Source organism: Pieris napi, chromosome 15, assembly GCF_905475465.1.
Source record: "Pieris napi chromosome 15, ilPieNapi1.2, whole genome shotgun sequence".
NCBI classification, from domain to species: domain Eukaryota; kingdom Metazoa; phylum Arthropoda; class Insecta; order Lepidoptera; family Pieridae; genus Pieris; species Pieris napi.
This window is the reverse complement of record NC_062248.1, coordinates 838,298-866,285: the sequence shown is the minus strand read 5'-3', so window position 1 is coordinate 866,285 and position 27,988 is coordinate 838,298. Positions and strand designations below refer to the sequence as shown.

Sequence of the window (27,988 nt, the reverse complement as noted above, 5' to 3'; positions counted from 1 at the left end):
ATAGGTCAAGCCTAAATCCTTTATTCAAAATTAATTAAAAATGATAACTTTATATCCAAAACTGAAAATACCTTATTTATTACAATGTGATGTTAATCAGTTTATATCATCGGATTAACGATAATAAATATATATCAGTTAATCGGCATTATATATATATATGTTGTTATGTCATATTGTTGTTATTGTGAAATATGGGGCGAATTTTGTTGCTAATTTGTTGTGTTAGTTTCACAGTTGCATGGCGGCCTTCAAATGAGATCGAAGGTCTTGGTGAAGTCACGGATTTTGAATCCAGAATATCTGATAACCTTCAAGAGGATGCCCAGCTTGATGTGGTATGTATAGCTTAATCCATTTAATTATAGAAACTAAATCATTATTATTGAGTTCTTCAAGTTTGCGTAGTCTTACGTTTCTTTCTGTCCAATTGTGTTTACGCTGTGATGAAAAGATATAGATGAATACTTTCAAACGGGTTGGACTGATATATTTATTATTAATATGGGGTAAGGATTATACAGTTATCTTACAAAAAATTGTTATCGGCATCCGCATATACAGGAATATGAACGTGAACAGGAAATGATATAACGTTTATATTTTGAAGATATATACAAAATGAGCTTAATATAAACATGCAACTATATCCATACTTAACAGCCCTGTTATTCTGTAACTCACTTTTCGACCTCACACAGCGGTTTTTGCATCGGCGGTCGCTCTCAAATCAGTCGTGAAGCAGTTTATGATTTGGCATTCTGATAAGGTGGGAGCTTGTAGTTTATTGTTTATCAGAATGCAAAATTAAAAGAGCGACCGCCGATGCGATAACCGCTGTGTAAGTTCGAAAAGTGAGTTACAGAATCGCAGGGCAGGTGGGCTGAAAAGTTCGTAGGCTAACGTAGAAACGATTAGAAAACAAATTCTTCAAATTTTTGATGCCATTTTATAGTACGATTTGCATTGAGCCTCAAAATAGGCTTCAGTTTCGGCGATTACCTCTTCATCAACGCAAAATTTTTGTCCAGCATTTTCTTGAGGTCAGAACGGCAATATGTCGCTGAACCTTTCCAAAAATTTCAGATTTATACGAACAGCTTGTTTTTGATCGATTGTGAGCTGCACGCACACACTTTGAATACAGGTTTCGCATATCCAAATATTCATCTAGGATATGTCCAACAAGTTCCTTTGATATACATAAGGTCTCAGTTGTCTTAATCAACTTCACTTTTCGGTTATCCAAAATTATTTTATGTACTTTTTTGTTTTCGTCAGTAACTGCCTTTTTAGATCGTCCACTGTGTGCATCGTCCTAGGTGCTAATTTCGCCTCGTTTTGACTTAGCAAACTACTTCTCAATGACTGATTTATTTATTAATACTTTGTTGCTTCTTCGTCTTATATAATTTAATTTTGTTAATAACATAATAAAATTGACAAAATTAAATGAAAAGGAGGGCAACTGGCCCCTTTATCGCTTTCGAGCGATCTCTTCCAGGCAACCAATGTTGAAAAAAAAAGCATTATTAAGACTAAGCTTTATTAACACACGAACTTCCTTTTTATAAATTTTTTCAAACAAAACTAAAGTTTCCTCACTCAAAATATCTCACAAACTAATAGAACGACACTTCTCAAATACACGTGACTTTTGAAGGTTAAAGCTAACTAAAAATCATACTTCATTTAATACTAATAGGGCCAATCTACAAGTCAGCTTACGAACTTTTTAGCCCACCGATTACCATAAAAATATATCACTAATCCGTGTCTATCTGTACTAACATGATAATCTCAGAAACTACCTGAGTTCTGTACGTTTCAGCAATAGAAAGTATGTGTGTAAAAAATTTGGTACAATTGATAATGGTTTTTAAAAACACATATTATAACGATAACACGAAATCTTCGGTGTTATCGTTGGTGGCGGATGGGATTATTAAATAACGGTAACACTAGACGATAATATATTTTTTTAAATTAATAATTGCAGGAAGGCCTTCTAAAGAAATACGGCTACCCTTTCGAGCATCACCATGCCATAACTCAAGATGGGTACATATTAGGTCTACACAGAATACCGCACGGACGGAATCAGAACAACACTCCTGGCAAACGCCCAGCCGTGCTTCTAATGCACGGAATTCTATCCTCCTCTGCTGATTTTGTGATTATGGGACCTGGTACTGCTTTGGGTAAGCCTATTGTATATACAAGTGAAACTTTATGTTTTTAAATTGTGGACTACGCTTATCAATACAAACATTAAAGGCACGTAAGTGCTGATTCTATATTATTGATTGTATATTATTAGTTTATCTTAATTTTTTATAGAACAGCGGACAAACAGGCAGGAGGCTCACCTGATGTTAAGTGATACCGCCACCCATGGACACTCTCAATGCCAGAGGGCTCGCGAGTGCGTTGCCGTTGTTAATTTAAGCCGTCCTATATATATAGAGATATACATCAACTTTATTTAAGTGCTTTTTAGTAGTGCCCACTATTCAATAAATAAAAAACGGTTGTAGCGTTTTAGGTCTGTGGCTCAGATTTATGAATGTGTTTCATGATCAGTTGTCAATCTAATAAGCAAGTAGGTGATCAGCCTCCTGTGCCTGACACACGCCGTCGAATGTTTAGGTCTAAGGCAAGCCGGGATCCTCATGATTCATTCCTTCACCGAGCGTATGTTAATTGCGCACATTGGAAGTCCGTTGGTACAAAACCGGGGTTCGAACTTCCGACCTCAGAGATGAGAGTCGCACGCTGAAGCCACTATGTCAACCCTGCTTATATTCAATATATAATATATACAAATTTTACTAATTAAATATAAATCCTTCTTTGCTGTAAAGACGGATTTATTTTATATTATTGTCTTGTTAAAACCTTACTGTTGGTGGTACTGCATAGTTATTATGATTATGATAAATAATTGGGTCCAATTATGTTGGTAGGGGTCGAAGGTTTTCAAAACGCAAACCTGCAGTGAGCTACTGTAAAGTATCTTCATATATTCTATATTTTGTCTTTAGCCTATATTCTCGCGGAAGCCGGCTACGATGTTTGGCTAGGGAACGCACGAGGCAATTATTTTTCCCGCCAGCACCTCACATTAAACCCAAACGATGGCAAAGGCAGTTTCTGGGACTTTTCGTGGGACCAAATAGGAAACTTGGATCTACCAGCAATGATTGACTATATCTTGGAACAGACTGGACAAACAGGACTGCACTATATTGGAATGTCGCAGGGAACAACAGTTTTCTTTGTGATGGGGTCTCTCCGTCCTGAATATAATAAGAAGATTATCACCATGCAGGCCTTGGCTCCCGTTGCATATTTAGCTCATAATGCGCATTCACTGTTCTTGGCATTGGCACCTCATAGAAAGGCTATAGAGGTAAGCAGCCCTGCGATTCTGTAACTCACTTTTCGAACTCACACAGCGGTTTTAGCATCGGCGGTCGCTCTCAAATCAGTCGTGAAGCAGTCATTTTATGATTTGGCATTCTGAAAAGGTGGAAGCTTATAGTTTATTGTTTATATATGTTTGACTGAGAACCAAGGAATGCAATATAGTGATGCCAAGCGAATATAAAAGCGTACACTAATAGATTTTTCAACGTGTTGATATGTTTAAACGTACAAATGGTGAAGCCATTGCAAATTATTTAAATGAAAACCGTCAAAATTAAACATGACAGAGAATTCTTAATTAATTTGAAATAAGTTAGAACGTTTCTTACCAATGTTTGTATTCAGTAGTTCGTGGAGTAGGTATGTAATATTTATTGCGCTTAATTATTTACAACACACAAATATACAGTATTTACAATATTCTTAACCTAGTTATGATAATAATAATTAAAAATCATAAATTTCTATTTATCAACTACTTTAAAATGTGTGGTCCCTGTGGCAGAGTACCTTTAAAGCTGACAGCATTTCCTCGCTGTATTGCGATACTTATTCGTTGAGCGAGGAAAGCACCAGCTCTGGGGTCACCGGTACTATCTACCAGGCTACTTGCACTTAATTAAATCTGAATTTAATATTGACTTGACTAAGATTTACCCAACCTTCGGAAGCAGTCATGACCTATCTTAGTTTCTATCGTGCACTTTACTGACATTTTAATTAACCATAATCCATTTTCATGTTTAAGACGATCTTCGGAGAATTAGGTCTAAAAGAGATATTTCCAAGGAGTCCTATAATCACATGGGCCGGAGCCAGGCTATGCGGTGATGGAATGGAATTTCAGCCTATATGCAGCGCTCTACTCTTCACATTAGTTGGTTTTAATCCATCACAACACAATGCTGTATGTAAAATATTAATTAAAATGTGTTCATTATTATATTCAGAAAAATACATCGGCACTTTAGTAACCACATCGTATAACAATTTCTAGGAATTAATCTAACATTTCTTATTATAAATAACTTGAAAATATATTTATAATAATATATTATTAAATTACAAGTAAAACTACTTAAGTACAAAATTCATATACTACTTTTCGGACGTCTAAAACAATTAAATTTTCAGACCATGTTTCCCGTGAAGCTTGCTCACGCACCGGCAGGATGTGCCTTGCGTCAAATAGTCCATTATGGACAGAATATCGTCGAGAAAACCTTCCAGCGGTATGACCACGGCTTTTTACGTAACTTGCTAGAATATGGAACAGAAACACCACCCAATTACGATTTATCGCAGCTCAAAGCTCCTGTTTATCTGCATTATTCCCAACAAGATCCGTTCGTACAGTTAGAAGATATGGAACGATTGTACAGGGAATTGGGAGGACCAGTTACCAAGGTTTTGGTGCCTGAACCTACATTCAGTCACGTCGATTTCATGTGGGGTGTGAATGCCAAGGATCTTGTATTTGATAAGGCAATTGATATTATGAAATCCTATGATAATAAATGAGATATTAAAATTTGTTTTTAATTTTAATCGATTTTAATTTAGCGTAATCCCCTTATTATAATACTTAGTCGAGTATCGAAGTACTCTTTCGCAGCTAGTAATACCAAATCATGTTTACGCTGTGATAAAAAGAAGACTTTATTTGAACGTTTTTAAACGTGGTAAAGTGGCAGGTAGATAAAGACCTGGCCGCAGACGCACGTCTTGGTTGAAGAATCTTAGACGATGGTTTGGTCAAAGCCAAGTCATTGTTTAGAAGTGTGTCATCTAAAATCAAAGTAGCCATTATGATCGCCAACCTTTAAAATGACATGGCACTATAAGAAGAAGGTAGGTAGGTACTATAACGCTGATTGATTTTTTATTAATGGGAGATAATAGTACTGGCACTGCTGTACTGGGTCATCAGATTGCATTTGTTTCATTAATCATTTTCTTTTTTAAGTAAAGTTTATCAGCCTTTAGCCACGTGTCAACGGTTTACCTAAGCATACCGATTTCCACACAATTCTATTACCTTGCGAACATTAAATGGCGCACATAGAAATACCACACTGCGATACTGATTAATAATTTTATCTAATCTTAATTTATATATTTTCCAACAAATTTAACAACCTTGAGGTTGTGTGATGGAGTCCCGTCACACAACCAGTAGTATCATGATTTTCAATTTACCAACACACTTGCGTGCCTTCTTTAAATGTAACAGAGGTACACTTAAACGTGGTATAAATACCAAGAATAAACTAAGAATAAGCAAACTGTCTACTAATAAACCCGGATTAACTTAAACCTAGTATAACGTCGGCGTAACTGTTCTTACTAGCGTTATTCCAGCCGCCATTCTAGTAGAAGTCTGAAATAAACTAAACCTCAATGTTTGATACATACTTGATTATTATTAGTGTGATTGTATTGAGTACTAGTTGGCCTGGCGAACATCGTTCCGCCTAACAGTCGATTCTTTATTTTTTTTAAATACTTATTCTGCTATTCGGGACACGGGTCTAGCTAAGATAAAAAAAAGAAAGTTGATAAGACAACACATACATTATGTCAAAAAATAAAAATTTACCTTTCCGGAACCCCTCCACTAACTCTTGAACTTTATGATATTATGGCATTCAAGTTCAAATTGACTTTTAAGTATTATTACGGATATTATGTATGGGAATATAGAAAAGGTATGTTTTTAGACTTCTTCACTCAATTTTTTTAATTTTTCTCTCCGTAAGAACCATCCTCGTACTTCAAAGAATATTATAAAAAAAGAATTGGTCAAATCGGTCAAGCCGTTTTCATGTTATGTCGTGACAACGGAAAACGGGTTTCATTTTTATATATATATAGATTGACGCGTTCATTTTTAAAAGATTTCTCAAAATTATATCATGGAAATAAGATCAATAGAAGATATTGAACAAATAAATAATTCAATAAATCAAATGCAGAAAAAGTGTCCATAGGCAGATCATGAGACGTCTCCTGCCCACTTATACTCCATAAAAAAAAGGATGCATTATATAATAAGCAAGAAAAATGATTAACCTTCAAACACGAGATCGTTTTGGTGCTCCAAGGAATCAAACATTGCAACTAAATGCGTCACTAAGCAACAGACTTATTAAAGACTAGCTTTTCTATAAAAGTTAGATTCCTTACTTAGACAGGTTGCTACTTGTATCCAGGCGTTGTCAACACATAGCGCATTACATTCAATAAATAAATAAATGTGAGATGTCATTAGATGGTGTTAGTGTAATTAAAGTCTCTTTTCATCACGGCGTAAACAGAAATTGAAAGAATGAGTACTTATGCAATTCACCATTTCGTTAATTATAAGTTATTTGTGTTAATAAAGCTGAAGAGTTGGGTTAAGCACGCTATCTCAGTATACCTTCTGGTTTGAATTTATATAATATTGTGTTGGATAGTCCATTTATCGAGCTGTTACAATTAAGGCAGGTACAATCCTAGAACGCAATAATGTAGACCAAAGCTACATTTAACATAAAGGCTGATTTACACAGTGTCAGTAGACAAGTCAGTCGCAGCGCCAATGTCGGCGCCGCGACTGACTTTAACTGTTTACATGAAGTAAGTAGTAGTGGTACATTTCTCACGATGACCACACGTGTGTGAAGTCAGTGGGAAAAATGAATTCGTGAAAACAACTGAAACGACGATTTAATTATTTGTTGAAAAATTTATCAATTTTGCTGTTGAATGAGTTAATAGAAATGGTAGAAAATGAGATAACTAAAAATAAACGACAATGGGTAAGAAAATGGATTGACGATAGAAACGAAACTGGTGGCTCTGCTTTGTCGCTGAAACAATTGCGATTTGAAGATCCTGCGGAGTACAAACTGGCCATATAATTGCACCAATTTTAAGGTTTCGTCTTCGCTAAGCTTCATTTTATCGCCAGCGAAAAAAACGTGGTCACTCTACAACGCAGCGGCAGTGACTAACCACGCACTGACTTGTCTGTTTATACGGGGTTTATTTGGCTGGCGCGGGGGTGCGCGGGTGGCGGGGGGCGCCAACTGACTTTAAAATATTCGTGTCCGAATATTCAAGTCAGCGCTGACTTCAAGCCACTGTACTGACTTCAAATCAGTTTACACAGGGTTTTTTTCGGGTCAGCACTGACTTGCCTCGAATTTGTAGTCAGTTACTGACCCTGTGTAAATCAGCTCTAATAATAAAGAAATCTAATATTTATTTATTTAATTTATTAATATTTTAAAAATAAAATACAATATTTAAAGTGACAAACAACATCAATAAAATCTAAAGGAAAAAATCGTTTTCGTAATTTTCACATGCTTTAACACTTCACTCCAAAAAGGTGTGGCTAAGCTTATTAATTCAATTACGGAAACTAGTTTAGATAAATATTTCATGTTAATACAATTTTTTTTAAACAGTACAAAATTCAAGAAAATTGCACTAAAATGTAGTTCCTATGACAATTTGCAAATTTTTGTCAACAAATCGTGTTGACTATTATTTAATCATCTAACGCTTGAGCACAGCTGTCTCAGTTCACATCGGTTCAATCAACCCTTTCTTCCAGATCACCGTCAGTCCGAGTATTACTTTTCACTCTAACGCGCACATTCAAGGTATCCACTTTTGTTTTTATCTACGGCCCTTTAATAATTAATTCTAACTTTTTAATCTTAACATAAATATGTAACAAAAGTGCAATAGCTATTTTAGATATTTTTAATATTATTTATAATCAATCTAAATTTTCCAGATGCAGTGTTTTATCTGCTTTGCTTACCTAATGATCATATGCACCGCGCACCCACCGAAAGATCGAGAAAGTCCCACCCAACAACGACGATCGCTTTTCCATGACGTCATAGAATCACTTCGTATAAGAGCACAATTACCAGAAGAATTTTCGGAGGAAGAAAATCATCTGAAACAAAACTTCGAAAAATTTAACTACGAAAATGATCTGAACCTACCAGATGACTTTGACTTCCTTCCAAGAAGAAATGATAGACTCGAAATGCCTACATTAAAATATCGTTTTCCAAAAAGCCTAGACATCAATGACACAAAAGGCGAAAGTGCAAAAGAAGAAATTGTTCTATACATAAACTCGCCAGAAGAAAGTGAAACTACCACATTCAAACCGAAAAACACAAAACGCCCAAGGCCGACTATCAAAAATAAAATCAAAACAAAAGAAAGTGAAGAACCAGTGAGTGAACAAAAACCTGTAACAAATTCGTTGACTGGATTTAGTCAAATGGGTAATCGCGAATCGCAAACTGTAGTTAAACCCACAGTGATTGTCAATTTCAGAGGAACTGTCAGTAATAGGGATGGTGACATACGCTTAGAAAGACGAAAGAATGTAACAAAGAGTGAAACAGTGCCACAAAATATTTTTAACATAAATCAAGAGATTAAACTAGAGAGATCTGTTCCGGATTATGGAAATAGGGGAGATGCTAGCGTGACAAATAAAGTAAAGCAAGATGTTACAATACAGACCGAAGCCAGAGCTAACGCTGAAGAAGACATGATGATGTGCGAGTCGAATTCGTGGAAAAAAAGTGATAGAAATGGTAGGCAGTTACTACAAATTTTGGTAACAGTTTAAATGATATTTAAGAAAGTCATCTTATTTAATTTACATAAAAATATTTTCTAATCCTAATTCGTATTTCTGATTAATTCAAGCTTAAAGAAAAATTTGACTTTAATTAAACTACTTGAAAAGATATCACATTATTAAATGTTAAAAAAACGTTTGTTTGTTATTGTATATTTCTTAATGTCATAGATTAATGTTATATTTGCGTTTATTATACAAATAAATTTTTTAAACGATGAAATATTAACTGACCTAACTGATTTTATCTTACGTTTTAATTAGTATTTATATAATAGTGATTAATTTATCTTGATATTATTTTTACCGTAATTAAGGAAAATCTATACACATGTTGTTTTCGTATTTATTTGTAATTCTATCTTAAAAACAAATTTTAGGCAATTTAAGCATGAATGCCTAGTATGACAAATTACGTTCTATATAAAATAAATTATGATTAGGAATAAAACAAGTCTGAATAATATATATGCTAATTTTTAAGACATAAAATGTTTATTGTCTAACGGCTTTCCTTTTATGATAACTGCGTCATTTCTAGAAGCAAGCAAACTGCGAATATGTAAGTTCAATACAAAAAGCTTGAAAATGTTTTGATTTAAGTCTTCATAACAATAAATTGCTTGCAACATTTAAATTATGGATAAGAAGTCCTTATATGTTTAGTCTCAATTCGTCATTGATTTGTTCTGAATCGGATAAATACATACTTTAAATACAGGAGCAGTGTTGGCTTAATGTCTTCGTGCAAATCTCATCCCTAAGGTTGTAGATCCGGTCTGTGAACCAATGGAATTTCTGTATATGTGCGCGCCTTGGACCCAAAAAGTCGACGGCGTGTGTCATGCAGAAGGCTGATCACCAACTAGCCTGTTAGAGGCAACAGATACACAAATCTGAGACCTAAAAGGTTGTAGCGCCACTGGTTAAATACATATTTTTGTTGATGTAGAATAGAAACCGAAGAGAGTTATAGTATCTGAATTTTTCCTTTTAATAAAAATAAAAATTTACAGTTTTAAATTGAATTCATTTACATATCTTCTAATTAGACATGCAATTATATGAAGGTCTGCATCTCGATCTTACAGAATGGCTTTATTACCCTGATGAAATAACAATTAAATAAATTGTTAATTCTGTTTAAATATTGGCATTTTTTAAGCATAAATAAACATAATTAAGAATGTCTGAGGTTAACATTTCGAGTAACGTTTAAAGTGTAAATACTATAGTAGTATTCTTACAATTTCAATAAAAACGCTTGTTATATTTTAACGTTACGATTAAACTAAGGGTATAAAACACCAAAAAATCACTAAGGGTTTGATCCCCAAAAGGCCATACCACAGTACAAATTCCTTACCTATAAACATACCGAAAAAAAGGGTGCGTGTAAAAACCCCAGCTTAAACAAAAAGAGAGGAAAAAACTTACTTTTTTTGTAGTTACATGTTTGTTTCTAAGGGACACAAGAACGATAAATTTGTAAGTTTAAAACGGATTGCTTTATAAAAATTTACTTGGAGTATCCAATACTGTTATATATTACAATTATGAAAAATCCACAGGTCAAGTATCTATTGTTAAACATAGTTCGCTGTTTTTAGTAGGTTAATGACCTATGAATTATAGATAACTCATAAGCGTGAGATTTATTATGTTTATAACGATAAATTAAAACCGTTACTTCGTCATTATTAATCATAGAACCAGTTGAAGCAACCAGATCTATTTTTTGTCATTAATTTTATTGATCTATAATTCTGCATGATATATACGAGTATTTATATATTATGTATATTTTGTATTTTAAACTACTATTTATATTAAGAAAAAACTAAGTGTAATTGAAAAGATATCGAATATATATATCTTAGAAAACTACACTAATATGACTTAATAATATGAAAAACTGGAAAGCGTTTTAACTATACAATGGTCCTACATAAATGTGGTAAATAAATAAGAGGCCGAAGGTAAATGACAGAGCCTATATATGATTAGAGTTTCAAGACAAGTCAGATTTTGTATAGACTCACCACGCGAATTTAGGAATATTTGCGGATAACGGTGAAGCTAGAAGAACTGGGTACATTAAATACGAAAATTAATGAACATAATAGATGCGATAATGACCAATTTTAGTAAAAGCGAGTTTGCGGTGTTAATTCTATAAGGCGTTTTATTATAACAAAGCCTTTGTGGTTAAACGGATTAGGTTGTTTTATTGTAGATGTTTTAGAAGCTATTAGATTGACCTATCTAGTCACTGCTAATAATTGATTAATAAAATTAACTGTATAAATAATTGTTATAATTTCAACTATTTGAACCAGTGAAAGCTACATTTAATTAAATTAATTAATGCAGTACTGTATATGTTATCTTAACAGCAATTTTGAAAACCAACTTCCGGCGAGTAACTTGTGCCCTTCTGACTGTTGATCGTGTCACCAATAAGTCATAATATTATAACATGTGTGGCTGGATTCCAGAGTCGATTCCCGACGTAACAATTATTGAAATGGGTTGCTTCTTAGCAACCCTAAAAAGCTAAAAAGGTCATACACAAAAATATCCATGCAATTGGTATACAAGTGTCTGTCCTATTTCCGTTTCTATAGAAGCTACTGTCTAATCTAATTTTACCTTCAAAAACATCTCTCGAGTCAAGTTTGATTTAAAAAATCTTTGAAAATGAGGACTTTTTTAAACAGCACAAAGTGTTCGACTATAACTATGTTTATATATTAAAAAATGGAATACAAGTTCGAAATGTTTGGATGCTTATTGATAGCGGACGCCAACTTTCACATCGTGGGTCCATAACATTACTACGAGTCCTCGAAAGTAATATTTACGATATTCGAAAAGAAACATAATCAGTAGAAAATCGGAAAATCTTATATTAATATGCATATCATGAAGGTAATTATATTTTAACTTTAATTAAGCGTAAAGTTTTAAACAGTATGCATTTTCAACTTTGCTTTTAGGTATTCTATAACATAGTGTTTATATGTAACATCTTGTCGAGATTTATGCCAAAATGACACTTGTACTCACTTCTTCTTATTGTATTTTTTAACTAAAGTACTATTTTTTATATTTTTGTTAAATTGTGTTGAACACTGTCATGAAGAAAGAAATGAGACATTACATAAATCGGTTAATTTAAAACAATTTATTTAACAAAAAAGTTTTGGCTCGCCACTTTAAAGCCTGCCAAAGATTAAACTTTTATTAATGAATTTAAAAAGGTTGCTATAGCTTCAAAAACTGTTCTGACTTAAAACATACAATATCAAACTTCTTTTTCATACAAAAACGTAGGGTATGACATTCTCATGTGCTTTATATTAATTTTAAGTTTTTACCAGTAGTAGTGGTTTGGCGCAAAGCAAAAAGCTGTCGCAAATTGACCAACTTAAAACTTGACAGTGGTTCGTGTTGACGTGCGGACGTACAAACAAAACTTTAAAAATGGTGCAGAGATATTTATTTTTATTATCGGTGAGTGAATTTTTATTTAATCAATTAAATAAATCGTCAGCGCTATACTCGAGTTTCAGATAATTTTTTAAATGCAAATTATTTTTGTTAATTATATATGTATGAATTGACTAAAATCTAATGGCTCAGTGACATAACTTTGTCATGTTAACTACGCATACTAGACGCATGTATTATTTACAATCAAATATATTTTTCATGCAACATGGGATTGTCACAATCACTTAATCGAAACATTATTTCTTACAAACTTATAAATTCATAAGTTGTACCTTTGTTTACACGCAGAAAATTAAACTAAATGAATATTAATATAATGCTCATTTAATTAGACCGCAAAGTTAAGTGAACCTTTTAATTAATACATATTTGACAGCATCTTAAATGCCAGTTTTCTTATCATATTTGGGATAGGATGTTAGACATTAATAACTTAATCAATTGGCAATACTATTCTTATATTGAATCTATCATTAAAACATGTAGGGTACAGTGTTAATTTAAATTTAGAATATTACGTTCTATTCGCCACTAATTCTACAAAAATAAACCTTTTCGATTACGATACAAATTACTTCCACATGACTTAATTAAATAATAAATAATTGTAATTAAACGCAATTTGATCTGTGAAATAGTTTCATTAAAATGAGATAATTCAAAGACAAACAAAAAATGTGATAAAGGGCAACATTTTGTTTGAAGTGCTTTTAATGTCAAGGCCTTCAAAATGTTAGTTACCGAGCTTTATGCTCAAGCATTTGCATTTATAAAAAATAAGCATTGGTATCTAATCGTTATTTGTGATCTATTTATGACTAATTACTCATTATTATGACCTTGACTTAAGAAAACCAATTTGTTTGTATTCCGGTATGCCCCTCAGCCGAACATGCCCCACCGGGCAGACACTTTTCTATGATTTTTCCATCTATTAAGAAAGTAGGTTGTCATTCTGATCTTATAAATTTTTGTATCTAAGACTTTAAAATTCTTCCCGATGTTTGGTTTTACGGTAGGGGGTAGTTGTGTACATATAAATTTAATTAGTCAGCTAGGGTTAGAAAGCATGACCTTGGGACTTAGAATAGCTAGGACGCTTGACTAACAGGGAAACTACCAGTGCTGTTAAGATGTCATGTGGAACATAGAGTAATTGTTGTAGTCTTATTGTGTAAAACAAAAAACTTGGCGATTAAAAAGAATGGCGAAGTGTTTATTGCCAGTTCTTCTCTTCCGTTCTAAGCCCTTGAACTGGCAGTAAATGTAAAATTATAAGCATTTTTTGACGTTCATAAATGTACATTGTTACCTTTATGAATAAATGATTTTCATTGATTGATTGAATAAATACTTAAAGCATAAAAAACTCAATCTCATAACATTTAAGATGCATGTATAATAAACTGGAATACCCCGTTTGCCAAAGTTTCACATAATCTTGCTAATTTTCTAAACCTACAAAGTAGCACATAACATAGTCAAAATTTGGTAAACACTTAAATGAAGAAATGCCAATTTCAAGTATTTTTACTGTACTGTTTTTGCCGTATAAAACAAATGAGTTTAATAAAGTTTGTTTAATACTAATACTAATAATAATATTATTAGTATTAGTATTAAATATAATAATAATATTCGTCTCTTAATAATAATAATATTTATTATTTTTAAGAGACGAATATTTAGAAAGCATTCCGTGGTTATATTACACCCTCCAATTAACATAGATGCAAATACATAGCAGCAAACATTCTTAGATCAAAAAAGTATAAAAAAGGAAATTATTTTGCGACCTAGCGATATGTGGCATCTTCTCCCGGTGGGGGTCTTCCCTAGGCGATACGATCCCAAAGGCCGGCAACGCACCAACTATAATGGGTTCATGGGCGATGACTGTCCTTGAGGATTGAGCATGATTAGGCGTCCCGTAGACTCGTTTGACCCCCTATACTATTTTTTTAAACTTAGCCCTACAGTCAAAAGATATATATTTGTATATATGTGTGTGTGGTGTGATTGAATTAATATTAACACCTATAGTCATCACAATAGGCTTCCTACTGTCACTTGCGCCGTTAAAATCATCCTTTATTTAATCCACTGTTTCCGTGAATGCTTGACATATTATATACCATTTCCAAATTGTTTTAGTATATCTGTATGTAGCATATCTCTATGTAATCTTCATTACAAAACCCATTACTGATTGGCGTTTTTCTAAATTACAATATAAATTTTAGAAATTAAGCATAAAAAACTAATTATCAATTATAGGATAATTTATTAAATAAAGCGGGACCGAGTAGCCAACGCTATCATGCATTTTAGATGCTTAATAATTCAAAGGCAAAACACGTTTAGCAAAGTCAAAATAAACAGAAAGAGTTCGACGAACTCGTCCTTCTATGTAAAGGCATAATACCCAAATCATATTATTCTTAGCGATCTCGTTCTGTACATAAACAATCTTATTAATTACCATGCTATAATATATTATTAAAACATTGCGTTTATTTATATGCAAATCAGAGTAATAAAGACCAATTATTATTGAATTTAATGACGGCTCATTGGTCTAGTGGTTAGTGCGCAGAGAAATAGTCCAAGTACCCCTGACTGCGAATCCATGGGTCCCGGGTTCGATCCTCGGCTGAGACAAACATCGATGTGATTAGCATTTGGTGTCGTGCTTAGGTCTTGGGTGTTTAAATATGTATTTATATGTCTATCTAAAATATGTATGTATATCCGTTGCCTTGTACCCATAACACAAGCTTCACCAGCTTAGCATGGGACTAGGTCAATTGGTGTGAATTGTCCAATCTAAAAAAAAAATTTGAAGGGAATCTTTGTATAGCAAATAAAAATTACAGATTTACTAAAATATACGACTAGAGATATAAAATACTGCAACTTGTTTAGCAATTTTGATAACCTCTATAAAGAATATATTAAAAAAACATCAATCGTTTGAGCGAAGCCTACATATCATTATACTGACATGTTTATTATTCGTAATTGGTATAAGCCATAGTAAAAATGTTTATTTCCCTCTGGTGACTTAAAGTATGATTGGATTTTAAATGTGAATTTTTATGATGACATTGTTTTTCTCTCATTAAATAATCCATGATTCTATACAAAATAGATGCCAATCATGTGTTTATTTTTACCTATCATATATCATAAATTTCCCAAATAGCCACGTAAGAGCAAAGGCTGAAACTTGCTTTTTTAACTTAGTAACTTTTAATATTAGGTAATTTTATAAATATGTAGCAGCCAACTAGCTTAATAAGCCGTTCAATTTACAGCCTGAATTCAATAGCGGCTTTTTTTATGTAATAGGAGGCAAACGGGCAGAAGGCTCACCTGATGCTAAGTGATACCGCTGCCCATGGACACTCACATCGCCAGAAGGCTTGCAAGTGCATTGCCGGCCTTTCAAGAATTTGCTTATACCACATATTAACTTTTGTGTGTAGAAGCTTTTGATAATGGCATTATTCTATATTTTATTATCGAATCGTAGAAGATATAGAACTTTTTCTTTAATGCTTATCTCAAGTATTATTACCATACCTACCAGTTAGTAGACCATAGTAGTACCATATTCAACCTAATTCTCATAGAAAGTTCAGCCAAGAAACATAAATACACAGTAGCCGCTTTCTTTGCATAACAATTTTCCCAACGCCTTAGAGAAAACAAGTTTCATTATTTTTTGAACTTGACCCCTGTCAAGTCTTCTAAATAGATTATCTTAGATTGATTACGTTACTATAATAGTTACTTCTTAAAAACCTACAAACCTTTTAGGTCTGCGCCTCAGACTTCTGTATCTATTTAGTGATCATTTGTCAAACTAATAGGAAAGTAGGTGATCCTCATGTGCCTGATACACGATTACGACTTTTTTGGTCTAAGGCAAGTCAGGTTCCTGTCGATGTCTTCCTCCACCGTGTGAGCGAATTTTAAATGCGCAGAGAGATAGTCCATTTGTCCACTGCTCAGGATCGAACCTACGACCTCAGGGTTGAGAGTCACACGCTGGTCAACACTGCTCTGCTTGCTTCATAAACTTAATGTAATACTCAGCAAAACTTCATCAAAGAAAATTTTGTTTAAAAAAGAATAAGTTTCAAAAATATTTTTTTACACATTCACTACCAATTATGGTAGATTACTCTTACAATATCACTTTCTAGTCGTTATTGGAGTTGCTTTCATCTCTTGAGGTCATTAAGATACACATCTGTGGTCCAGTTGTATTGTCTTTCACGTTTGACCTCAACATTATCGTTATATATTTCGTTTTGTTTTGTCGTAGTCGGCGAGTATTTTACAATCGTTTTCTAAAAGCCTAGACGATTTTATATGAATTACAATATTCTATACAATAATGGCTAATACATAATTCTGACTTAATTCTACTAATATATATATATAAACTAAGAAAATATGTTAATGTGTGTAACATTAGCGACTTAGGAAATTATAAATGATAGCGTCACGATCGGAGATCTCTAGCCGGTGTTACGTTCTTATGGCGCGTCTAAACGGGCCATGTTTTGCTGCAATTGATGGCTGCACTGTTGGCAACTAATTGTCCGGCCATTAGAAAAATATTTTAATGCAGCTGATGGCCGAACAATCTATGGCTGGGCAATGTGTTGCAATATCTCTGCAATAGTATGGCCCATGATGCAGACTCCTAAACGGGCTACACAAACCGGTAACAATGGCTGACGAAATCACACTTGTCCCAGCAGCTTATATTGTTTTAAAAAAGAAACAGAAAAAGAAGAGATTGTGGATTCGACCATACTTAAATAGGCGTGAAACTGTAGACAATTTGAGTCTAAAAATAAGTCTTGATAATTAAATTATTCAAGAACTAGAATGTCAAAAGCAGTAATTTTTACGTAGTAATCTAACGTCAAATACAGCTGATCGCAAAACACAGAATATAGCAACAGGCACACTTCACTCATAGCAAACGTCATGTCGCGTAGAAAAGGATACACTGTGCCATAACAAAGAGAGTGACTGAAACAACAATAGAACTGGCTGTGCAATATTGCAGTTGAATTCGATAGCCTAGCGATCGTCCGGCCACCCATCGGGGCAACATCGGCCATATGTGGCTATACAAAACATGTTTGGCTCTATGGCCGGGACATTACTGCAATATTGCATAGTGTGGCTGCTATTGTTTGCTATGTTGCCGGCCACAGTGTTGCAGCCATCAATTGCAGCAAAACATGGCCCGTTTAGACGCGCCATTATACAAATTGTCAAATGGTCAAAGTCAGACAGTAACGTTTAACAAAACATTATTGTCATCCCTTATTAATTCCCAAGGATCAAAGTCCAATTCCAAATTCCGTCTGCAAAAACCAACCTAGGAGTTGAGGAACATCGCATTCGAATTCTTCGCGAATATAACAATAAACACTACTTATTAACTCAAACTCAGACTCAAAATATCTTTATTCATATAGGTAAACAAGTACACTTATGATCGTCAAAAAAGAAGTTAAATTAATTGTAAATTTACATTTACTACCAGTTCGCAAGTCAAGAGCGTAGAGCGGCCAATAAGAACTGGTAAGAAACTTTCCGCCACTCTTTTTAATCGCTTAGGTTAGCTTAATATGGGTTTAATGTGGGCCGATAAATTTTACCTAATCCGCTACTTTACTAGTAATTTTTTGCTTATTATTAATAATCTAAAATTGGAAGTGTACCTAACTAGGTACACTTTTTAAATATTTTCCAACATTTATGTTTACAATAATTGTCACATGACATACACACATATTATAGAAAATTATATGTGATGATGTGAATTTTAATAAATCATTAAAAAATGTTAAGTTAAGAGTAATGTTGGCCCTATGATTAATGATTATGTGTCTGAACTACCGCACTTACACTAAAATTCTACTCGTGTGTTGTAAATTCGTTAATGTCCGATATAGTTTAAGAAAAAAACATAACATCGATCGAAGATCCAAGTTCAGATAGCGGACCACTTCCATTTACGGTCACAGCAAACAATTTCTCTCAAGTCATAATTAATAATAAATAGAAAAAAAATTATATCGTTCTGCACTTAGCTAAAATTATTTGTACAATGAATATAGGTAATGTTTAGGTTTCAATGTCTATCGATCCGGAAATCCTAGTGTGGTTTACACTTTCTCTTTTAACAATATACCCTTTTTTATGAGTCTCAATAATAACATTAATCCAGTTCAGATGCTTTGGATTGATTTATATACTCGAGAGTGTGTGAGCGTGGTTTTTGGTTTTTAGTATTCAAGTTTGCGCTTGATTCTAAGTAACCCGCATATTTGTTTCCTCCTGCTGGTACTATGTAACTCCCAGTTTGTTCAAAAAAGGTGTTTATGACATCACTTGTATATATTTTTACGTAGCCGTTCGAAATATATATATATTCATCCGCTTTTATTTTTTTTTAACACTTACAAGTTATTTAATGGTAATTTTTATTGCAGTAATTACGGTAATAAAATTAAAAACTTGTGTTTCGAATACTTAACGTCAGGACCAATTAATATTTGACATTCGTCACGAGTTATACACGGAAGAATGAAGATATAATTTATCTTGACATTCAAGCATGTTCAGGACTATTTTATTATTAAAAAATTGAACGTATCAAATTATATTATATATAATTATGTAATATACAGTGTCGAGCACAAAAATTCACAAGACCCGAAATAATATATTATTGAGGCCGTAATTTATGAAAAGTCGAACAACAGCATCAATATAAATAAATTGAGCCTTATTTTGGATGTATTTTGTATACACCCATGACCTTCCAAATGTTATAAAATTTACTACAGCAATAATTGATTGTTATTCTCACCTCATGTCGTTCGAATTGTATTAGTTAGTATAGTAAGTACAGATGCCATTATAACATAACAAATGTAACAAGTTAAAACCTTTATTTTAAGATTATTTAAAGTTATCAATTTTTTTACTATAATAATTGCATTATTTAAATTTGAATTTAGAATATTTGTGGCGATTTAATTACATAGAAAATCAAGGTATATTATTGTCATATAAGTGACACAATGTACATGGACAAAAAAAAATTAAAAGCTTCTAAATTTTCTTTTACTGCTAGTTCTCATACAAACGGAGAGAGAAAATAAATCCTCCGTCAGTAATTAAAATCGCTAAGTTTTTTGTTCTACATTATCGTCTCATCAAATCTTAAAGTAATATAAGAAAAAAAACAAAATAGGCATGCAAGGAAAAGCATGTTAAAAATCAATACCAAAAATTATCAGACAGTGCTACAACTATTTCGACTCGAGCATAATCAATAGATTACAATTCTTAATAAAGCATAAAATTTCCATCAATAATTACATTAACATTTACATGGACCTTGACGGGATAAAATTGTCACCTTCCTACCCACCTATAAATGTGCAAAAACTAGAAATAGACTCAAAGCTTTTTTGCAATTTTTATCTTAAAATGTTGTTATCATAATAATTATAATTCTATAATCTCTAATATATAAAATTCTCGTGTCACAATGTTCGTTCCCAAACTCCTCCGAAACGGCTCGATCGATTCTTATGAAATTTTTTATGCATATTCAGTAAGTCTGAGAATCGGCTACTATCTATCTTTCAAACCCCTAAAATATAAGGGGTGTCCATTACTCATTTTCTTTTTTTATATTTTAGACATTTTTTTTGTTATGATACAGCGTACAAAATGAATACAACCCTTAATTTTCATCTCCCCTCTACGATCAACCCTTATTTTTTTTCTTAGTTAAGAACTTATAACTTGAACTCTGAGGTTTATATAGAGAAAAATTACAGAAAAACCTTAAGAGTTTTCATTCCGGAAAACCGAATAGTCTCTCTCATACATGTTGGTATGTACTAAAAAGGTAGGCTAGGCATTAAGGAGAAACGAAGTTCGCGGGGGCATCTACTAGTTACATAAAAATCATTACAAACAATTAAAGGACAACTTCTTTCTATCGGATGTTATTGAAGCGACATGTGAGATTAAGTAACATAGTTACCTCTGTATCACAAAGTAAAATACATTTTTGACTAAGAATCTTACCTGGAATCTGCGTCTACATATCATTACGGTGATGTCATACTCTGAATCGCGCTAACGAAGTTATTTCGACCTTAGCCTATATAAAACATCTCAACCCTAGCCGTTGGGACCTTCGGACCGGCCAGACAGTTGTCAGACTGGTCGTGGATCCTCCCTTTTGGTGGGAGGAATAGCAACGCCCTCCGTCTCGATTGTAATCATTGTTTAGTACATTTTATTTAATTGAAAACAACAAACAAATAAAATATGACGCGAGTTATAACCTAACTTTAGTTATGTTACATATAAATATTTAAGTTAATAATTAAAAGTGTAAATGTCGCACTTGAAGCCAGAAGGAGCCCTTTAGTTTTTACGACACTCTTAAATTGTATTTTAACATTCTCATTTCCGATAATGACCAATAACATAAGTGTCATTTAGATTTGTGAACCTTAAGCCAAGTTAGTTTTTGTGACCAACCCCTCTACCCCTAATTGTGTGTTAGTTATAAGCCCATATTTTAAACCATTATAGTCAGTTGTGACCCAGCTTCAAACAAAGAGTTTTATTTGAACATTTCGATACAAAAACCGCCAGCAAACTTAATTCGCGCTATAATTAAAATACAATAAAATGTATATTAAGAACATGATTTCGTTTTTCTAAGGAAAATAAATAACAGTAAAAACACGAAGCAAAGTTTATTCTAGTCAGAGGAGCTTTTTTCTCTTTGTTCTTTTGTGGTCAGTTGTCTTTACAAAATGTGATACTGTCGGCAGTTCACAACAGGACATTGTAACTTGATATATCAATTGATACGGCCTAGTCTGTCTTTTATACTCTAAATTTATTATCAAATTAATTGAGAAGTCAAAATAGAAACAGTTATATATATTAAAGCTATATTAATAAAATAAACCTATTATTATAGATTCAACTCCATAAATGTTTTAATTTTATCAATATCGCCCACTGTTCAACATCGAAAAGGAGATAGTAACGGTGATGCAAAAACAGCTAGCTTTCTCGAGCAATATAAAGGCTTTATTAACTTTTTTGGTTGCGCCACTTAGCTGACCCCCGTGTACAGTTAACTGAACATATACACAAAGATGAGTCAGCTGAATATCAATTGAAACCTCTTCAACCGCGAAGAGTTGTGATCTTTAAGGAAACATAATTTAAAAAACAACTTAATTCAAAAATGGATTATAATTTAGGAGAGATGTGGATATCCTTTGTTGTTACACCAGTATTTTCATCTTATAAGAATACCCGGAAAGCTCGGTTGAAATTCCTGATCCTTGTTATCTTATATATGAGAGGAGTAATTATTTATTTCTTTTCAGTTGGTCTCAGCTAATTGCTTTCTCGACAGTGTCTCCTCCCGGCCGTCAAACAATGAGTAAGTATTTATAACTTTTTTGTAACATTAAAATAACTAAATATGTAGATTACTTGTAGTACTTATACTGGGTAAAAAGAGTTCTTACTATTTTTAGACAATTTAATGACAATAATAATAAGTGGTAGAAAGTTTTAGGTGTGTGATTAATATTTCTAATATAATTTATATAACAAGAATAAATACAACTATTGGGACACATAAATCCAAAGGAATGAAAATACTACTATTTTTTCACTATGAATATACTACTTTTTCACTGTGTCCTGACAAACAATAACAATAATTTACACGATATATAATACCAATTAAAAGGCCTTATATGAAATGACACTTTGACAAGTATTAAACTACCTACTATATTAGCATTTAACTGTCTGAAAAGGCGCGATATTCTTTATACTAATAGTTATTAATATACTAAAGTTTTAGTAGATTAGGCTGACGTAACTAACGCAATAAATTTTTTAACATTCACCGCTTTGAAACGTGAGGTGCACATTTCAACTAACCCTACTGAGGAAGTATGAAACAGTTGGGTTCAGGTATGCTATTATACTTGTTTTCTATTAGACATGCTTTGCTTCTAAGCTAAAAAGCTTTGTGCTTAAACCTGTTTAGACACTTCTTAATATATCCGTTTTCTAGGTCGGCACCTTTAAAAGTTGAGATACCAGTTGAAACAACTACACAAGTCGAATTAGAAGACGAGCATCCTGTATATTATCAACCTGATACTAATTCAAAAGTTCCTGATGATACACGAGATATTATCGACAAAATTAACTCGATAAACACCGGCCTTGAAAAGCCAAATGGTCCGAAAAAACACCGTTACAAAATTCACACAACAGGCGGTACTATCGTTGTCGATATAGAACAATTACAAAAATTACAAGGTGAATACGAGAATAATGAAATAAAAAAAGCAGAAATGAATGCACTGAGAAAGGAAAATGAAAGTATCAAGCGATATTTATATGCAAGAGAGATGAAATTGGGTCGAAATATAGAAACACCCATGCCACCACTGCCATACATGATGAATATCCCAGTTATTGTAGTGCCACAGAGCTTTGATCTTAACAACCGGGTTAACTTAAATAATAATCTCAAATCACTTACTATGAACGATATCTATCAAACGAGGCAAGGTTCACCATCTTTTCCTAGCTTTCCATCATTTCCATCTCTTTCGTCATTTCCATTCCAAAATTTTCAACTCCAATGGCCTTTTGCCCAACTATTTCCTTTCATAATAAAAGATCCCTTTCAAACATTCAGTCAAGGTGGCAGTTGGAATAATTTATTTGAATATGGTCAAAATGCTGATGTATGTTCAAGGAAACAAAAATCAGTAGATGAAAGCTCACCAGACTCTGAAGAAAACTTAAATGAATTGAGCGATATAGACTCTTTCAATCCTTTGCAGAAAGTACATACACGACAAGTGCGCGCTCTAAAAAAAAGAACCATAAGCAACCCTGCTACAATCCCTCGCCAACAATTAAACGATGATAAAAAAGGAAAAAAGATTTACGTAACCAAACCTGTTACAACGAGTCAAAAGAAAACTACTAAAAAACCTTACGTAGTTGAGGAGCTAGAGGAAGTGAAAAATGAGGAGTCTGGTGATTTGCGGTTTCCTTTCGGGGATTTTGGTTGGTTTGGTAATAAAAAACCTGTAGCGCCCAGTCCTGGATTTTTTATAAATAAATTGCGAGTAAGAAAGGGTGGTGTTGCAATTGCTGGGCCTGGAGGTGTGGCGACCGCAGGAAGAGGAGGCACTGCTATTGTTGGGCCAGGTGGTCTTGCTTATACCCAGCCAGGTGGCTTAGCCGTCGCAGGTCCCGCCGCTAGGGTTATCGCACTCTCTTCAGATGCAGATTTACACTCTCTTATAAGTCGACTTCAACAAGATAATGATGGATCAGTGCCACGTTCTAAGCAACCGATCAGGGAAGGCAAATTAGTAGCCACAGGCCCTGTGGTTTATTATCATCCAAATGAACAAACATCAACCTGAACACTTATTTATTTTATAACTACATCAGTATTAACATAGCTAATTGTTTGCAAATAGATATCCGGAGCAAGAGGAAGGAAGAACTTACTTAGAAGAGCCGCACAGTATGGATTCCTACTATTATGATGGAATGGACATCTCAAAAAAGTCAAACGAAGGCATAAAGTTTATCCTACGCGTATCTCCACAGGCGCTTGCTGTTAGTGGAGCAAAAGGTTCAGCAATAGCTAATCCAATTTCATATGTATTTATAAAAGGAGGAGAAAAGAGCTCAATAATCCACGACCCTGCAGCAACCGCTGTTGCTGGCCCCGGGGGAATCGCACATGCACTGTCTGAACTCAATGTATACGAGTATAACTCTGATTAGCAAATTAGATTTAAACAAAATGTTTAGTTAATGTTAGAAATATTGAGATTGCGAAAAATAATTTTGACAAAATTTAAAATTATTTTTCGAATTGATTTTTGTTAATAACAAAAGAAAATTAAAATATAATAAATTACTCATTAATTGAATTGCGTTTTTAATTACCTATAAAAAAATGTACAATTTATTAAATGTTCAAACATATTTGCTAAGATTGCCCATGCAGGCGATTTAAGATTTCTTATAATAGGTTTATACGATGGACTTTTTTATATTTTATTAGTATTTCTCAAGAGAAAACAGGTAAATAATTTATATTAATTTATTTATACAATATGAATTGTCCGTAGTATTAATTAATAACCTTCTTTTACAGTGACTCCACTCAGTATTTGCCGTTTTACGGAGGAGCTAAAGGCCAATATTTAGAAATAAGAAAGGACACTCGGGGATCTATCCTCAGTGAAAGGATCGTTCCAGAAGATAGTATTTCCAATGAGAACATTTTCAAAGCCACCGAAGGAAATCTTCAGGCGAAAATGTTTCAAGCAAACTTAGCACAGCTGAAGTCTTTGTCATCTAGTGTTCTAAGGCTGTACAATTTAGGTAGACGCCTTGGCTACCTTGGCGAGAGAGAGAAGGAAAGATTCGAGACACAATTAGCATCCCTGGAAGAGACCGCGTCCAACACAGTAAAAATTGTCGACGAAATTGGTGACGATGTGGATGTGTTATTCAAGAAAAGCAAGCCAGAATCTACTACTACTTCAACGAATGCTGCAGCTGAGCATTCCTCTTCCGTACCCGCACTTAGAAAATATCAAGACAATTATGATGATGATGACGTAAGTTATTACTTATCAAATCAGCAAAAGCATGTCTTAAACATACATAATTAATACATAAGTACAATACAAAGTTTTCCCCATCACACATTTTTTTAGGGCGTAGTGATCAGTATTTTTAGGGCACTAACTTGATAAAATATTTCACCGGGATTAAAACTATATCATCCTTGGACTATATAATATAATCATTCTCTGCATTTTCTACCGCATTTACTATGGAGAGTGTTCAGAGGAGTTGTTCGAATTAAAATCTACAGCTGAGTTTCACCATCGGACGTCAAGGCAGTAGGTATACGAAATACCATCCAAATCACTTCGAGGTCAGTCATTCCACAACTGAGTTTTTCTTAAGGCAGTTTTTACCGCGCACCACCACTATGCACTTCTGGCCAGCACTTGCGAGCATTCTGGCGATATGAGCATCAGATAAGCCTTCTGACCATTTGCTACATAAAAAAATAAAAACAAATAAAATGCAGTCCATCAACTTTGTTTTGTCATGGAATCTTGCTGTTAGCCTTAAGGGTTGTTTGGGCGAGTGTAGCTCAGCTTGAATGGGCGTTTTTCCCGCGACTAGCGCAAGGGCGCTGTGAGGCTCGGACCTTGGCTTGGGCCGTCGCGACGTATCCAATCCATCAAACACTGGGTCATTTGAATTTATATTAATTCCAGGTTGGAGAAGAAGGCATCAGTGTTGGCGCACAGGCCGATGATTCCAATGAAAATTATGAGATGCATGAAAGAAGAACAATTTCTGAAGCTAAACCAATCGGTTAGTAATTGAAATTTGATTTTTGCTATAGAACATCGTTTTTTAATATGCAAGTATTTATTACATTTCACACGTATTAGTAACTTTATAAGCAGACATAATCTATACCTCATATACTTCGGTTCAAAGATACTTTTTTTCTCAAAGAATTACATTCACTTAGCGAGAAAATTTAGAGTAAGTTAGTTATGTACATCGTGTTATGAAATTATTTGAAAATACACTATATAAAATAAAAATATTAGTTTCTAACAATATGTACCATATTTGTTACAAAAGTGCAGGTAGGTCGCATCGATGTTACAACAGGCATTATGTGACAGTGAATAGTAATAATTTCTAAGACGCTCGTTCGCAGACATAAGTAAATGCTAGAATATAATATAATAGCCTTTTTGATGTTTGTAAATACTTGTCATATAAACAACATACAACATCACTGTAACATTATTTAAGCGTTATCTGCTGCTTTTCGGTCTTTCTTCGTACTTAGAAAATATGGAGACAATTATGAAGATGATGTCAGTCATTACTTATTAAATTAGCAAAAGCCTGTCTGAAAAACATAATAATATAATTTCCTCGTCCCACAATCGTTCAATTTTGAATCTGAGTCCGTTTCTTCGGTGTATAATTATTAATCTATCATTAGAAGTAACTTTATGTATCAACTATGAACAGCTTGTCTACTGTCTTGCCTGTCTTGCCTGTATACTACCGACTGTGAAATGTGTGTTTAAATGCATATGTAATAAATGTCAGGAGTATCTGTAAAGTACATGTAGTCTGTAAAGTAGTAGTAGTAGTATGTATTAGCAAGAAAACCAAATATATGAGAAGGTGAGACCTAAAAACCTATCAACCCTACAGATTCGTAAGCCCTACAGATGAACCCTGACACATAGGTAGAGATATGAGACCTAAGGACCCTAAGAGTAGGATCAAAGGTTCTAGGTGGTGGTAATATCTCAAAGCTATCGGGTAGGCTCACTACGATAAATACGGGCTTGAAAGAGTCTTCGCCACTTTAAGAGGAAGCGAGAAATGAATAATACTGAATGTGTTATATTATAAAAATATAATATCATCTGTTTAGGTGCTTTTAGATGAAGTCGTAAATAGTATACATAGTATTACTTTAATAGACTAATCTACGTCTCGTTGCAATTACGAATGGTATTTATGTACACATTGTATGCAGTCTAATAATATTAAATTATTCCAGGTCTAGCAGTGGTCGGCGAAAACGGGGTAGCAGCATCACGGCCAATAGGTACTGCTGTAGCAGCGTCCGGAGTGGCCATCGCCAGGCCCATTGCCACTGCCATAGCAGGCATAGACCCAACACTTCTTGGCATTGACTTCCAGCTTAACCATTATCAGAAAACTTTTAAGATTAACAAGAAAACATAATGTATTTGTAACGTGTTTCAATAAGTTTTAGTAGTTTTAACATTGAACTTAAAACTGCTAATCTATATTGGAATTTTCATTGTAAAATTACTGTTGTGCCATGAATTTCCATGTACAGAATTATTGATTTTTAAATTATTAAATAGTCTTATAAAAGGCCTATTTTATTTAAATAAGCACTGACTCGAACATTCTATTTATAAAAATAGATCATTCTAATGCATTTCCTTTTCTTTCTGTCCAATTACATTGAGATAAAAGGAGACAGTGGAAACTCAAATTTACAGTAGTCTCGGATTAGAACTGGTTTCCTTCAGTTTACCTAGTTAGGACTCCAGAGCCCCAGTTTTTAGCCCCATTTATCGTACGTAAATAGGTAAAAAAAATGTTCGTTTATTCATTATATACCTACAATGCATT

At 33.6% G+C, this 27,988-nt stretch overlaps 3 protein-coding genes across 4 annotated transcripts; all 3 read left to right on the top strand.

Annotated features, from left to right (window-relative positions):
• The first annotated feature begins 172 nt into the window (after positions 1-172).
• Positions 173-4,950, top strand: LOC125056642 (lipase 1-like). Its single transcript, XM_047659858.1, has 5 exons — positions 173-338; positions 2,000-2,201; positions 3,045-3,412; positions 4,178-4,336; positions 4,564-4,950. The coding sequence occupies exons 1-5, from the start codon at positions 195-197 to the stop codon at positions 4,948-4,950; spliced, it is 1,260 nt and encodes a 419-aa protein (XP_047515814.1). The 5' UTR covers positions 173-194.
• Positions 4,951-7,992: 3,042 nt separating this feature from the next.
• Positions 7,993-9,404, top strand: LOC125056938. Its single transcript, XM_047660308.1, has 2 exons — positions 7,993-8,084; positions 8,222-9,404. Exon 2 carries the CDS (start codon positions 8,222-8,224, stop codon positions 9,080-9,082), a length of 861 nt encoding a protein of 286 aa, XP_047516264.1. The 5' UTR covers positions 7,993-8,084; the 3' UTR covers positions 9,083-9,404.
• Positions 9,405-12,487: 3,083 nt separating this feature from the next.
• LOC125056604 lies at positions 12,488-27,726 on the top strand. Of its 2 annotated transcripts, XM_047659789.1 has the most exons (5): positions 12,490-12,610; positions 22,084-22,139; positions 24,912-25,380; positions 26,056-26,155; positions 27,381-27,726. In XM_047659789.1, the coding sequence occupies exons 1-5, from the start codon at positions 12,581-12,583 to the stop codon at positions 27,566-27,568; spliced, it is 843 nt and encodes a 280-aa protein (XP_047515745.1). In that variant the 5' UTR covers positions 12,490-12,580; the 3' UTR covers positions 27,569-27,726. The 2 variants fall into 2 exon arrangements, with proteins under 2 accessions (XP_047515744.1, XP_047515745.1); XM_047659788.1 differs by lacking the exons at positions 24,912-25,380; positions 26,056-26,155; positions 27,381-27,726 and adding an exon at positions 22,788-24,340 and having other exon boundaries at positions 12,488-12,610.
• Positions 27,727-27,988: the final 262 nt, after the last annotated feature.

Excerpts from the sequence above, each read along its gene's own strand:
- LOC125056642 (XM_047659858.1), top strand. The coding sequence starts at position 195 with ATGGGGCGAATTTTGTTGCTAATTTGTTGTGTTAGTTTCACAGTTGCA. Across the intron at positions 2,202-3,044 it reads GGGACCTGGTACTGCTTTGG|CCTATATTCTCGCGGAAGCC; the intron begins GTAAGCCTATTG and ends TTTTGTCTTTAG. Across the intron at positions 4,337-4,563 it reads ATCCATCACAACACAATGCT|ACCATGTTTCCCGTGAAGCT; the intron begins GTATGTAAAATA and ends TTAAATTTTCAG.
- LOC125056604 (XM_047659788.1), top strand. The coding sequence starts at position 12,581 with ATGGTGCAGAGATATTTATTTTTATTATCG. Across the intron at positions 12,611-22,083 it reads GATATTTATTTTTATTATCG|TTGGTCTCAGCTAATTGCTT; the intron begins GTGAGTGAATTT and ends ATTTCTTTTCAG. Across the intron at positions 22,140-22,787 it reads TCCCGGCCGTCAAACAATGA|GTCGGCACCTTTAAAAGTTG; the intron begins GTAAGTATTTAT and ends TCCGTTTTCTAG.
- LOC125056938 (XM_047660308.1), top strand. The coding sequence starts at position 8,222 with ATGCAGTGTTTTATCTGCTTTGCTTACCTAATGATCATATGCACCGCG.